The sequence below is a fragment of the Triticum aestivum genome, chromosome 6D (genome assembly GCF_018294505.1).
Source record: "Triticum aestivum cultivar Chinese Spring chromosome 6D, IWGSC CS RefSeq v2.1, whole genome shotgun sequence".
Classification (NCBI taxonomy): domain Eukaryota; kingdom Viridiplantae; phylum Streptophyta; class Magnoliopsida; order Poales; family Poaceae; genus Triticum; species Triticum aestivum.
In genome coordinates, this window is record NC_057811.1 from 458,512,625 (window position 1) to 458,528,074 (window position 15,450).

The 15,450-nt window shown below is 47.6% G+C and overlaps 2 protein-coding genes across 2 annotated transcripts; one reads left to right on the forward strand and one right to left on the reverse strand.

Annotated features, from left to right (window-relative positions):
• Window positions 1-9,708: 9,708 nt before the first annotated feature.
• LOC123145871 (protein TIC 55, chloroplastic) lies at window positions 9,709-11,894 on the forward strand. The gene is made up of 3 exons (XM_044565382.1): window positions 9,709-10,232; window positions 10,422-10,524; window positions 10,629-11,894. The coding sequence occupies exons 1-3, from the start codon at window positions 9,826-9,828 to the stop codon at window positions 11,745-11,747; spliced, it is 1,629 nt and encodes a 542-aa protein (XP_044421317.1). The 5' UTR covers window positions 9,709-9,825; the 3' UTR covers window positions 11,748-11,894.
• Window positions 11,895-12,074: 180 nt separating this feature from the next.
• On the reverse strand, window positions 12,075-15,450 carry LOC123145873 (probable serine incorporator). The gene is made up of 6 exons (XM_044565383.1): window positions 15,079-15,450; window positions 14,752-14,991; window positions 13,516-13,627; window positions 13,233-13,407; window positions 12,715-12,955; window positions 12,075-12,626 (listed from the first exon to the last, which is right to left on the reverse strand). The coding sequence occupies exons 1-6, from the start codon at window positions 15,260-15,262 to the stop codon at window positions 12,337-12,339; spliced, it is 1,242 nt and encodes a 413-aa protein (XP_044421318.1). The 5' UTR covers window positions 15,263-15,450; the 3' UTR covers window positions 12,075-12,336.

Genomic DNA, 15,450 nt, shown 5'->3' on the forward strand with positions numbered 1-15,450 from the left:
GAGTTCCTGCCGCCACCCCTCCAACATCCATGCTGGCCTCCGTCGATCTCTGGCATCGTCGCTTGGGCCATCCCAACCCCGCCGTCTTAGCTTCTATGCTTAGTGAATTTACCATACCATGTAATAGGGACTCTCATAATTCTGTGTTTTGCGAGTCTTGTCAATTAGGCAAACATGTGCGTCTTCCCTTTAGTTCCTCTAGTTCTTGTAGCACTTATCCCTTTGAATTAATACATTGTGATTTATGGACCTCTCCCATTGCAAGTGTTTCGGGTTTTAAATACTACCTTGTTATCCTAGATGATTTCACCCACTTTGTCTGGACTTTTCCTCTACGCAACAAATCCGAGGTCCATTCTCTTTTCCTTAATTTTCAACGCTATGTGTCTGTTCACTTCTTCCTCCCAATTCGCTTTATCCAATGTGACAATGGTCGCGAGTTTGATAACATTAAAAATCGTACTTTCTTCTTACAACATGGCATCCTGCTTAGGTTCTCATGTCCCTACACATCCCCTCAAAATGGTAAAGCAGAACGCTCTCTTCGCACCCTCAATGATATAGTTCGCACTCTCCTCATTCAATCATCTATGCCTCCCAAGTTTTGGGCTGAAGCCCTACACATGGCCACCTTCCTTCTAAATATTCGACCTTCTAAAACTAAACCCAACACTACTCCCTATTATTCCCTCTTTCTTTCCCACCCCGACTACTCCGCGGTTCGTGTTTTCGGCTGTCTCTGTTTTCCCAATGCCTACGCCACTTCTGCAAATAAATTGTCACCACGCTCTATCCCATGTGCTTTTCTCGGCTTCTCTGACGAGCACAAAGGCTATCGCTGTCTCGACCTTCACACCGGACACGTTCATGTCTCTCGTCATGTCACGTTTGCTGAGCACATTTTTCCTTTCTCACAACGCACTACTACACCATCCAACACCCCTAGCTCCGCAAACACCCCCTCTCCCCGTCCTTTCCAACTATATACTCCCCTACCTGCCGAACACAACTTATCACCACCACCATTAACACCCACCATAGCCAATCCCAACCATACACTCACCCCACCCGAGACGTCCCCAACACCCCCGGCCCCTGCTCCCTCCCCAACACCCCCGGCCCCTACTCCCACTCCACCACCCAGCCCTGCTCCCACTCCACCACCCAGCCCTACTCCTTCGTCCGACTCTTCCGCTGCGCCGGACTCACCAGTACCCACCTTACCCCCTCGTGCTATTCCTACAGCAGCCCCGATTAATGATCATCGCATGCGTACTAGGGCCAAATCAGGATTTCATCAACCCCAAGACCGCCTAAACCTTCATACCTCCGTATCTCTCACTTCTCTTCCAAAGAATTACAAAACTGCTCTACTTGATCCCAATTGGGCCGCTGCCATGCAAGAAGAATATAATGCTTTACTTCAAAACAACACCTGGCAACTTGTTCCTCGTCCTCCCAATACAAATATTGTTTCTGGCAAATGGATTTTTCGCCAAAAGTTCCACTCCGATGGGAGCCTCTCACGATATAAAGCCAGGTGGGTTTGTCGTGGCTTTTCTCAGCAACAAGGAATTGATTACGAAGAAACCTTCTCTCCTGTTGTTAAACCTAGCACCATTCGCACCGTTCTTAGTGTTGCTGTCTCCTCTTCATGGCCCATTCACCAACTTGATGTTAAAAATGCTTTCCTCCATGGTTCCCTTCAAGAAACTGTCTACTGCCAGCAACCTCTGGGTTTTGAAAATCCATCCTTTCCAACTCATGTATGTCTTCTTCAGAAATCTCTCTACGGTCTTAAACAGGCCCCACGAGCTTGGTTTCAACGCTTCTCCTCCTTCATTCAAACAATAGGCTTCACTCCATCTCTCTCCGACACCTCTCTTTTTGTGTATCATCAAACTTCTGACACTGCCTATTTACTTCTCTATGTAGATGATATCATTCTTACCGCCTCCTCTCAAAAGTTCTTAGATCATATTGTCTCTCTTCTTAGATCTGAATTTTCTATGACTGACCTAGGACTCCTTCATCATTTCTTAGGCATTGCTGTTGTTCGAGATTCCTCCAGCCTTTTTCTTTCCCAACGCCAGTATATTCTTGATCTTCTTAATCGTGCTGGTATGCTTGACTGTCAATCATCTCGCACTCCTGTCGATACTAGTTTTAAACTTTCGGCTACCGGTGAACCCTTTTCCGATCCTACTCTCTATCGTAGCCTAACAGGTGCTCTCCAATATCTCACCATTACTCGTCCTGAAATCTCTTTTGCTGTTCAACAAGCATGTCTCTATATGCATGATCCCCGGGTTCCTCACTATAATCATGTTAAACGCATTCTTCGGTATTTAAAAGGAACTCTCAATCATGGTCTCCACCTCAATAATTCTTCTCCAAACTCGCTTACCGCATACTCTGATGCAGACTGGGCTGGTTGTCCTGACACTCGAAGGTCCACTTCCGGTTTTTGTGTTTTTCTTGGTAACAATTTGATTTCTTGGTCTTCGAAAAGACAGGTTACAGTCTCACGTTCGTCGGCCGAGGCTGAGTATCGCGCTGTGGCACATGCCGTTGCAGATACAATCTGGATTCGGCAGTTACTCTCCGAGCTACACAGGCCTATTGAGCAGGCCACTATTGTCTACTGTGACAACATATCAGCAGTCTACATGACCAGCAATCCAGTTCAACACCGACGCACAAAGCATATTGAGATTGATATTCATTTTGTTCGTGAAAAGGTTCCTCTTGGTCAGGTTCGGGTGCTTCATGTTCCCTCTACGGCTCAGTTTGCTGACATTTTCACCAAGGCACTGCCTACTAAGCCGTTTCAAGATATCTGTTTCAGTCTCAACGTCGTCGAGCCTGCCGTTGATACTGCGGGGGGATGTTAGAGTAGTCATTATGGTATACGACTTCTAGTCCAAGTCAGTTTTGTATCCCTACCCCAAGTCGGTTTGTACCCTTTTATATACTCTTGTATGCCGCACCAAATAATCAATAAGCAACAGTTTTATTCAGCTTTCAGTGTATACGGTTGTATCTTTTTTTTGCGGGATTATATACGGTTGTATCTAACAGTAACAATTTTCAGCGTTAGATGCATCCATATCTAAACAAATTTAAGACAAGTAATTCGAGACAGCATGGATCATCTATGTAGGTGTAGATGCGATGACGGGCGATAGACAGATAGACGGACAATGCTGATGCTGTAGCCTGTAGCTACAGAGAAGTGAGAGCAGCCATGCTATAATATTTATGCTGGAACAGTTCGTGGGTGATAGATACATCGATGGGGCGATGCGGGACCAGCGTTAACGAGTACAGTAATTAGAGGGTGTTTAAAGGGAAAAGCGTGGTCGTCGTAATGGAGCAATGATGGCTGAGGGGCTGGGCCTGGCTCATCATGGATTTGTGGCCCTTGGCAAAGCCAAGTTGACGTACAAGCATGTTAGAGAAAATCCGATATGTGAAAATTTTGACGTACAAGTCAGTTTTCGGAGGATGAACGCAAGATGTGAGCATCACGACAATATGGTGGATGTTCGGAGCTAATCTCATTTACACCCTTTTAGCCAACAAACAAGTGATAATATTATGTAGGTTCCCTAATAACAAATGAAGGACCGAATATTTATTGTCGGAAACCTCATCATGAGGGAAATGCACCTTCAAAACTGCTTAGAGATTTTGCTCTCATGAGATGCAACAGCAAGGAGAACCATTACCTAGACAGGTGCGAATGGAGATTATGCAACTTTTGAAGCAAACTTGGAAAGAAAAAGGAATGCTCCCGAGGGCACAAACCTTTGCATAGATGCTTCTAAGGAAGGTTATATCAACACACAAGAGGGAAGGTAGATGCTCCTCCCATGTCAAGATATGTTGTGCTCGCATGAACCTATTTTTCACTTGCTCTTATGCAAAAGCTAGATGGTTCTTGGAGCCTGGGTATGTTATAACTGGACAACTATCACAAATAAAACCGTGCTTCTATTCCTAATCCCTCCATCATTCTGTCCATTATAAATTCCAATCACCCACAAGCTACTACCACAAACATTATGAATTTCTTATGGTGCATCTGAAAAGCAAGGAATGGAAAAAAAATGTTGGAAGCTAAACACTTCCTTGCGGGTATACCACACAATGTAGCCCGTTATCAATGTCAGAGGAGGGACAAAGAAAGCATCAGACCAATAGTGATGAACAAAAAGATATATAAAAATAGACATTGCCTTTATAGGATACAAGGTTGAAAGCACATCCACTCCCTTGATCGTTTTGATAATTCATATCAATATACATATTGTTGGACTAATGTTTTCCTTAAGTACATTTTAGGATAAGTTTAACTAGGGCACGACTTTGGGATATGAAATGGAACCCCTCAGATGTTAAGGACAAGTGTTGGCCAAATTTCAAAACTCTATTTTATATTTAAGTGTTTCAAGATCACATTGAGTCCATAGGTATGCAAATACTATCAAAAGTAGATAAGGTTGTGATCATTGGCTCACTGCTCAAGTGCTTAGAGATCAAGCTCCAAAAGCCCAGTCAAACTCTAACATTGCACTATGTCCAAAACCCTAAGTCAAACTCGGTCCCACCGATCCACTCACATCCGGTCTCATCGAGTTGGCCCTTCAGTCCAGCGAAGTGCACCTGCCAACCTTCTATTGCCAACTGAAATTCAATCGAAATTTTTGATTGGTTTCAGTCGATGACACCAAAGCATGGCAAATGCTTAGGTCATCACATCTCGGAGCAATCTAAGGTTTTCACCCGGTCTCACCGAAACGCCTAAAGTTCAAACCTTTTGTACAGGTCAGTCTCACTGAGTAGTTTCACCTGGTCCCACCAAACTTTGCATAAAGGTGTGGAATGGTTGGATTTTTCGTGCTGCCTATATATACCCCACCCACTCTACCAAACTGTTCATATCCATTTTTCTGAGAGAGAACTCTCCATCCTTGTGTTGATATCAAAGGGATTCCACTCAAACCATACAGCGTTTGATTTCTAGTCACCTCATTGCTTTCCACCCAAATCCTCTCCTATCCCAAAGCCAAAATATGTGAGGGAGTGTTTGAGTGTTGAGGAGATGATCTTTTGAAGCACAAGAGTAAGAAGTTCATCATCAACAACCCCACCTATTACGTTTTGGAGGATGGTAGCTTGACTAGGTGTGCTTGGGAGTCTCTGAATCGTGTGGAGAAACCAAGAAGTTTGTAAAGGCTAGGAGATCGCCAACTTCGTGAAGATCTACCCCGAGTGAGGCTAGTCCTTTGTGGACGTAAGCCATGGTGGGATAGAAAAGGTTGCTTCTTCGTGGACCCTTTGTGGGTGGAGCCCTCCGCGGATGCAAGATATCCTTGAGATTGAAGTCTCCATCAACGTGGACGCAAGATATCACCACCTATCAGAACCACTGGTCAAAAATCTTTTGTGTCAACCCCTGTTTGCGAATCTCTCAAATTCTACTCCCCAATTATTTGCATTTGCATGATCGTTTCTTTCTGCTATCCAACTCTAGACATGTGTAGGGTGTTTTTTGTTACATAGCTTGTGCCAAAATCTGCGTAAAAGTCAAAAAGCATTAAAATACCTAGAAAGGCGTACACATATGTTACATTGAAGACAAAATGCATGATCCTCATATACAAAAACAGCCAAAGCATCACAATGTACACAAGTAGGTACCTTCATTACCCCAGAGAGAGAACATCAAGAAGAGGGGTTTTTCATATGAGCGGTAGGTGCACACGATTAATCCCCCATTTAAGCTAAAGCGCTAGTGCTCCAGGTTGCAACATAGATAACCACAACCATGTCAAGCAACCGTATTACTTTCATGGTGCCCAATCAGATTTAAACCTAGGCAACGACTGCTTCAATGAATCTTCGCCACAATCCTAAGTAGTCATCATTGAGAGACTCTCGCAAAGAAATCATTGAGAGACACTGTCATGATATTCACAATGGTACAAATTTGTTCTCGGATTTCCACTCTTGAATTGGGCTAATGATGCTTGAGTTCTCAACACTCACCATTTGCCCCGAGAGAACATGGTAAGAATCCAAAAACAAATTAGAGCCTCGGCATTTTGTGAATGGGTAACCATAAGAATTAAAGAATCAAGAACAGTCTGGATACAGAAGGGCCTTCTCATTATGCCTTCTATTGAGCAGCCAATGCAAATCTCACGGATCCTTAAGATAGCCCAAAGATGGCTTGTGAAAAGGGACATACTATTTGGCTATTTTCTAAAACTTCAGCATAAAATGAACCGGATCTGAAAATATATCACAAAATTACCCTTTTTCATGACATCCGGCTCAGAACGTAGCATGACACCTTGGCCTGGGGCGTCATGGCAGATAGCATGATGCCCTTAGTAGAGAGGTAGCTGTCACGCCATCTAGCATGACGCTGACGCCCCAAGCCAGGCTTCATGCAATCTAGTATGGCGCCCCGGCCTAGTTTTTTTTTTTTTTTGAAGTATTTGCAGTTATTGAAAACAATTTGTGCCGAAGTTTTAGAAGAGGGTTAAATCTGTCCGTTTTCACTTATGCCTTTTAGTATTCTTAATAATGCGCTATGCTGGTGATGGTAGACTGTAAAATTTCAGACGTAACTTGTGCCGAGATTTAATACAAGCCTCCTCTTGTCAAGAAAAGAAGAAGAGTCGCGTGTCTGCATGCTGACGCAGGTCCCTCGATCGACAGATCTTTTTATCATGATCACGCATGCACGCACGCGCGAGTTGCCGTGTCATTTCACTTGCGTGCGACGGGTTAGACCTACTACTGTAGCCTGCTGCCTGCACCGCCGTAGCCTGGCCGCGTCGCCGAGCGGCCACGGAGAACCCGTACGTCGTAGTTTTCCAATGGATCTGACCGCTGATATATTTTATCTGTTCACCCTGCCTCGCGTGCGCCCGTACGTCTGGTCACGACCAACACACACGTTACGAAATTTCGCCTCGTACGCTCGACGGTTTCTGAAGAACACTCGTCCTATTTCTGTGGACCAAAAAGAAATTCTTGAACAGCATGTAAAACCTACAGTCGTCAAATCTGTGCGCGCGAATGCGGCGTTGGTCTTTGGTCGGAAGGCTTGTACCGCCCGGACCACGGACGCAGACCCGCCCGATCCTGTGGCCACGAGTCATACTGGTCGCCACGGCGCCTGGCCGCGTTGCCGTCCAAGGAAACAGTGGCTTGCACGCCAGAAAGAAAGAGCCGCCGGAGCCACACTTGTCTCCGCTTCCTTCCGGCTGAGCCCTGCCGGCGACGCGAGGAGCGCAGATAGAAAACCGAGGCAGGCGGCGTTGATGCCGATGGCTCGACTGCCATGGACGGCGACGCCAATTAATTTGGCCGCAAGAGACTAGACACAGATGCAATGGATCATACGCACTTCCTCCGTCCATAATCTAAGAGGGGTTTTACACTAGACTAATATCAAAAATGCTCTCATATAATGGTACGGAGGAAGGAGTAGTTCATGCATGCAGCAGTGACGCGCGACAGATGGGCAACGGATGATGGACAGACACAATCGTGTCTCTTGTGCTACAGAGAAGTGAGCGCCGCTGTACACGCTGGAACAGTTCTTGGGTGGTCGATGCGGGAGCACTGTTATGGAGTGATTAGAGGGAAAAGCTTAAAAATATGTCTAAATTTTCATTATTGCCATCTACTTTATTTTTGCCAAGAGCATTCGTTAGGACGTGCTTACAAATGACCGTTGTTTTTTTATTTAAAAGATATTTAGTTATTGTTGGAATACATTAATATGTCTAAATTTTCATTAAAATTCTAGGTTGGGCCGAGCTTAAAAATGCCCAACCTTTTTTATTTAAAACATTATTTATTTATTTTTGTAATATATTATGTCTATATTTTCATTAAAATTCTAGTTGGGCCTTCGGACCAAAAGCCATATCCCGAGCCCTTGGTCGTCCTGTCCTGAACCCTAGAATGTCGTCAACGAATTCTCCGTCGCCTCCCCTGCCTCAACCCACCTTCTTCTACACCCTTGTCTCCCTTAGATGGCGATGAAGCTCCATCCTTGCCCAGCACATGGTCGGTGGCTCTGTTCTTCCCTAACATCACTGCCTTCGGCTATTTCTAGTCGATGGTGGACCTTGTACCCAAAGGGTATAACAGAGGGTGGGGGGGGGGGGTCTTGTTTTGGGTGTAGCAGCAACATCTAGTCGTCATATTTTAGACATGTAGGAACCAGAAGCGTGCGGATGGTGGCTGTGCTACATTCATATGGACAACACGACATCACTTGGCTGGTGTGTGCACCAAGCATGTGCCAGGGCGATTGCACTTTAGTGATGTGTGAGCACGCCACGACATGGACATTTGCGATATGGTCTCTAAGATTGATAATGGAGGTATGTCGTCCTGACAGGTTCGACGCCCTTTGGGGTTGCTCCTCTTACTACCACTGGTGGCAATGGGTTTTTTCCTCCATTTGAGGTGGCAAGAGAGAGATATCTCGTCGTGTGTGGTATTTTGTGTGTGATGCAGCAGTGGGGCTTTGAGCCACTGGTGCAGACATTGGCTCAGCCGTATGAGAGGGAGGACTACTAATTTGGTTTGATATAAGATATCGGTCAAGTCGCTGGAGGAGTTCCGGCAGTAGCCTAGGTGGCTATCTATGGCGGAACTAGTCACACCACCGTGGATTCTTCTAAAATAACCGGTGGGGTATCTTTTGTAAGATCCACCATCAAGAAAATGAATAGAGCACCACTCCATATGGAACCTACATTCCGACCTTAACTCGATGGAGCCAACAATAATGTTAATTTTGTGTTGACCCGTGTTGATGCTCTCAGTTATTGGTTGGATTTGACATTAGGATGAAAAGGATAAAGATGTGGCTAGATCTCAGTTGATTGGTTTAGCTAAATTTCACCCCACTGACATCAGTATATGATGTTTGCCTTTTTTTTTTCCTTTTTCTTGTCTTTGTGTTTTCTATACTTCCTTTTCTTCTTTCGCGCGTGTCTAACAAGGGATGTGCAACTGTAGGATGTGTGACTGCTGAGATATATGTAATTATAGTTGCCCGGCCGACCGAGATATGCAATTGTAGTTGTGCCCGTCCGACAAGGATATGCAAATGTAGTTGGGTGCCAGCAACTGTACTTGAGTGGAAAAGAGCAAAACTAGAACACAAGATGTATTAAAAACAGCGTAAAAGGTGCACTATGAAATGATAAAAAGCGGGTAATGAAAAAAATCCGAAAGAATATCCACATAAATTGACGAGTGTAATGTTAATCAAGATTTAACTAATTCAATCGATTAAGAACCAACAAATCCAAGAGGAAAAGAAAACCATATTCAGGCGCAAGGATGCACTTTATTCCTTTTTTTCTCTCGAAAAGGACCATATCTATTATAAAGATTCACCAAGAGTACAAGAAACCTCAAATACAGACGTTTATCTCAAAAGAATGCTGACTTGACCCTGAATGTTTTGGTCACTTTCTCATAGGTCGCTCTTTGTTTGGTCATTTATCTAATCTGTCGGTAGAATATTTTTGAACTTGTCGCATAATGTCAAATTTGTCCCGGATGCGTGTGGAACTCACTCGCCAGTTTGCACGACAGGGACACAGGCGACTCGCCAGAACCTCTATTGAGTCTCATATATACGTACGTGTAACGTAGCGGGAAGCAAAGAGTCGTGTGTCTGCATGCAAACCCACGAGGCCTCTACAGTTTTTTTATCCGGGGCATCGAGCGGGCGAGCTCTGTGCGCCAACCAAACCACCACCACAGACCAGACCAGACATGACGCCCCCTCCTCCCACCACCGCGCTGCCCCGCCCCTCCCTCCTCCTCGCGGTCTCCTCCGCCGCGCTCAAGATCTCCTCCGCGGCGGCGAGCCCAGCGCGTGGCGTGCGGTGGCAGGGGGTCGGGGTCGGAAGGGGGAGGAGCCGCGCCGTCGGGAGGTGCTGGGCGGCGGCGGTGGAGGAGGCCGGCGCGCAGGAGCAGGACGGCGTGCTGCTCCCCCAGGAGGGGGAGGGGAGCGAGGCGGCCGGGAGGTACGACTGGCGGGAGGAGTGGTACCCGCTGTACCTGTCCAAGGAGGTGCCCGACGACGCGGCGCTCCCGCTCACCGTCTTCGACCGCCAGCTCGTGCTCTACCGCGACGCCGCCGGCGTGCTCCGCTGCCACGAGGACCGATGCCCGCACAGGTAGACGAGTGTGTCAGTACTTATCTCGTTTCAGTATAAAATCCCAATTCGTGCATCTAAACTTAGAAATCCATCTTCATTCGAGCAGATGAAACTAGATCGCCATGATTGATAACTGAAGTTATAATACTGTGTAGCTCCGATCCTCTAACTGATCGCATGATCCAAACATGGCCGATTGCACTGCAGGTTAGCCAAGCTGTCAGAAGGGCAGCTCGTCGACGGCAAGCTGGAGTGCCTCTACCATGGCTGGCAGTTCGACGGCGAGGGCAAGTGCGTCAAGATCCCGCAGGTCTTGTCTCGTCCTGCACTTCTTTCGAATCAAGTTCATTCATGGATCAGTACTACGAACGCATGAGAAAATTCATGTGTTTGATTTGATTGATGCGCATGCAGCTGCCTGAGGGCGCCAAGATCCCGCGGAACGCGTGCGCGCGCAACTACGAGGTGCGGGACTCGCAGGGGGTGGTGTGGGTGTGGATGTCGCCGGCGACCCCGCCGGACGCCAAGAAGCTGCCGTGGTTCGAGCCGTACGCGCGGGCGGGGTTCACGGACCTGTCCACGGTGCACGAGCTCCCCTACGACCACTCCATCCTGCTGGAGAACCTCATGGACCCGGCGCACGTGCCCATCTCGCACGACCGCACCGACTGGACGGCCAAGCGGGAGGACGCGCAGCCGCTGGCCTTCGAGGTCGCCGAGCGCACCGCCCGGGGCTTCGCCGGCCACTGGTGGCGCGAGCGCGCGCCGCACCTCCGCAACCTGCTCCGCTTCGAGGCGCCCTGCGTGCTCACCAACACGCTCGAGTTCGTGGACAAGGACGGCAGGGAGCAGTGCTTCTCGGCGCAGTTCCTGTGCCGGCCGGCCGGGCAGGGGAAGTCGATGCTGCTCGTCCGGTTCGGGTCCACGGCGAGGTCGCCGCTGCTGAGGGTGCTGCCGAAATGGTACTTCCACCAGAACGCGTGCAAGGTGTTCGAGCAGGACATGGGGTTCCTGTCGTCGCAGAACGAGGTGCTGCTCCGGGAGAAGGTGCCCACCAAGGAGCTCTACCTCAACCTCCGCTCATCGGACACCTGGGTCGCCGAGTACCGGCGGTGGATGGACAGGGCCGGCCACGGCATGCCCTACTACTTCGGCCACAGCACCATCTCGCCGCCGCCCGTGCCGGCCGTCGTGGAGCAGGCGCCGGCGGGGGCCGCCGCGGGCATCTCCGCGTCGTTCCCGGCCAAGGGCGGCTTCGGCACGCAGCACGCGCCCAACCCGACCAGCAGGTACTTCCGGCACGTCGTGCACTGCAAGGGGTGCAGGGACAGTGTCAACAGGTACACCGCCCTGAAGAAGGCCTTCGTCGTGCTCGCTGCGGTGGCTGCCGCCGCGGCCGTCTTGGCGGCGACGAGGCAGTGGAAGGCCGTCTTGCTGGGGGCCGCAGCCGTGCTCGCCGCGGCGTCGTATGCGTGTGGCTCTGTGGTTTCTTTGATCACAACCAACTTCATCAGGACACACAGAAGATTGTAAATAAGCATAATTAGAGGCCGGGATAAGATCATACTGTCAGCGCATTTTAATCTAGTCAGCTAGAAACACTTCTCTGTTTTTACCCTTGTTTATATATCTATACTAGCATCATTTTGCCATCAGAAGTTGCATGGCAAGACAAGTTCATAAGCCGACACTGAATTTTTAACTTGTCAAGAAACACTTTCTTCCACGTAGTGTATATGAGAAAAATAGCTATGCAATCAAAGAAATAGAGCGAGTCTGTTCAGAAATACCGAAATTATGAAAATAACATACAGCACATGCATTTCATTCATTCGCACTTAAGCAACACACCAATGCAAGTGAGATAGATCAACTTCAATATATATACAACCAAAGACCATATCTTCACTGTTGAAATACTGGCAACAATGCCTTAGGTCACACATCATGCAGACCAGACTCGACAACGTCACACAAACACCAGCTCCTTGCCATGGGTTTGCTCACACAATATTACAGACCAGATACAGATAGTCAGCTTAGCCATCACAGCCGAAACACGTTCGATACGATACGTAGGTGGCTCCAAACGGATGATGCACTAGCAGGTAACCAGGTCGATCTAGAACTCCCTGTCTGGGAACAGGAGGGGAGCGACGAGGGACCAGATGAACAGACCTGCCGTTGCCCACTGGGTCGCGATCCTGACCCAGACAGACGGCCACCCGACATCGACAAGCTTGCCGCTCTCGCCAACCGAGGTCGACCAGCCAGTCAGGAGCATCGCCGAGTACATGCTCGCCAGGGAGAAGATGAGGTGGAAGAACGAGTAGGAGTATGTCACCGGCTTGGGCACGTCCTTGGTTTCCTCCTCATCAGCCTTGCTGAAGGGGAGCAGGGGCTTGTCGGAACCTACAGGAAACGCCAGCGAATTTAGCAAGTTGCAACACACACACAATACATAATTAGTTAATTCAGTGGCCAGAGAACAAAATCCAACCAGCGTGTGGTGAGTCTGGTGCTGAGAGCACAGTTGCAGAAGAGCCAGCACGAACAGCAGAGTAGACCACAGAAAGGATGGTGGTACATAATCCCAACGTAAGGCTACCAGTTGACATAGCTTTGGAGTGATTGTGAAGCCCGTTGCACTCATAATCCCTTGGCTCACTGGAGAGTCCGCTGTAGCACAAGTATGTGCAGTAGAGGCCTATAACTGATGCAGGCAGCAAGCTTCCATTGACCTGCCCAAACCATAAACCCCAAATTAATCCTTCTTATATAAAACAAGAAACTATCATAGCACAGTACAATAGACTAATAGCATCGATTGCTTGTATCCTAACTAGAAGCTAAAAGTTCTAAAGGAAATCGAAGGAGCAGATCTACATAGCAATTACCATAATGCACAAAGACAATCATGTCATTTTCATGGCATAGCAGTGAGCAAAAACATTATGGATCAACCAAACATGACACTAACAAAAGCTAAGTTGTAGGAGAATCTGAAAATAAGAATACCTTTGGGTGCAGCGCAACAATAGCGAACACAAAAACAAGAATCAGTGTGGAGACAATGAAGAACATATTGAGTCCGCAGTCCTGTCCCGATGGAGTGAACCAGTGAAAGAGTAGACCAGAGAAAGCGAATGAGCCAATATAACAAACAACTGAGACAACCAGCAGTGCCATGTACCTACATTGATGAAGAGTAAGTAAAAATATATTTTGAACAGAACTAAGATGCATTCCTTAAACCAATGGAAACTCAGCTAATTGAAGCTGACAAAGACAAGGTACCCACCAGAACTGTTCATCTTTAGCAACCCAGTTCTCATTCCATCCGTGCACGAAGTCCAACAGAAGAACAACCTGAACGAGAAGGAACAGTCCAGATCCAAACTTGGAAATCGATTCTGCAGAAATATATAACTACAGTAAGCATCACCTTCAGTAAAATAAACTTTAATAATGATGGCAATGCAGTTTCCAGTAAAGCAAATAGCATAATACACTAGTCCAAAACGTATTGACAGTTTCAACTGGCAAGAGTATTTGCCGATGGTTTATGAGTTCTATATTGCTTAAAGAAAGAGTACAGAAACGAACGGCTAGATTAAACCATAAGACAGCAAAAGGGTATCAGTTTTTTCACAAATAGTTAAATTCAAAAATTATTGAATAACTCCTCCGGTACAATCCCAAATCCGACTCAGGTTTTATTAAACAAGCAAATAAGCAAAGATAGACAGCAAGAGTTGATGTCTCTGATAGCAGGAGCAAATTTTAATCCAAATCTAATCAGCTCACATTTAGTTAAGTCAAGGGAGACAGAAAGTATTAGTAAGAACAGCCTTGCAACACAGACTCCATACAACGATAACCACGACTGACAGCGCCAACATTTCTTTACACCTTTATAGAATGTCTAGCCAACAGCTCAATCACATTTTGACTAATATCCGTGTATTCACAATTGTTTAGTATTTCTTTATGCCATCATTAACAGGATCCTAGTATACATATCTTGATAACACAGAATCGATGTACCAACATTTGTTTTGCGTATTAGTTATTCTACATTACCATCTATTCTTTTGATTCAGTGACCCCCATACATCTGATATTATTGTTTGGTTCAAGCAGTGCCCATACAAACCCTTTCCATTCATTTTCTAGTGCATGGTAGAATCAAAAGTGTAAAACAAAACAGTCACCCCCTGAAGAAACCTTTCCAGGAGTTTTGAGGGAAGGGGCAACTAATATCTCCTATGATTTTATTATTTTTAAGTGTATATGCCTTCTAATTCATCTAGGCCATTAGTGGTTTCATTCAACCAAATGTTATCCATCCTATGATTTTTTATGTTTTTAAGTGTATGCCTCGTCATTAATTTAGGCGATTAGTAGTTTCATTCAACCAAATGTTATCCATCCAAGTATGTAGTATCTGAACGATTATGTTGACCATGTGCGCTAGATATCAGGCGGACTGTACTACAGCCAGCTGCGTGAGCGGAAGGAAAAAGGGTTCTCTCACCGTAGAAGCTGACGACGCCGTTGGGGACGAAGAACATGAGGAAGACGATGACGACCCAGCAGAAGATCTTGGCCATCCAGCCGCCGTGGTGGACCTTGTCGCGCGGGTCCTTCTGGTCCTTGATGCCGGCCATGATGGCGGCGAGGATGGTGAAGAAGAGGAAGTTGCCGAGGCTGACCCTGAGCACGGCGTCCGTCTCGAACCACTCGCGGTCCGGCGTCTTGTGGAAGTGGTTGATCCCTGCAACAGAGCGTCGTCGGTCAGATCGAGCGAAAACGAATTCGGGGTTAGGTTAGGTTAGGGTAAGGGCGAGGGGGCGGGGCGTACATGGGATGGACTGGAGGAGCGGCGCGGCGACCTCGCGGAGCACCCAGGAGGCGAGGAGGGAGAGCGCGAAGAGGCCGCAGTAGGCGATCCGCGCGGAGCGGCGGCCGATGCTGCCGACGGCGGTGCGGCACGCCTCGCAGGCGCACGCGGCGCAGCAGGACGCCAGGCACGACGCGGCCCACATGGTGGCGGTGATCCTCTTCTCCGGCGGCGATCAGTCGGGCCGAACCGAATCGATCGGGGAGGGGGATTCGTGGAGGAGCTCGCGCGATTTGGGGATTCGGTGGGAGAATTTGTGGGGAACGCGTGTTGGGGAGGGGACGGCAAAGGAGAGGAAAGGAGGAGGTGGATTCGGTCGCGGATTTGTTATTG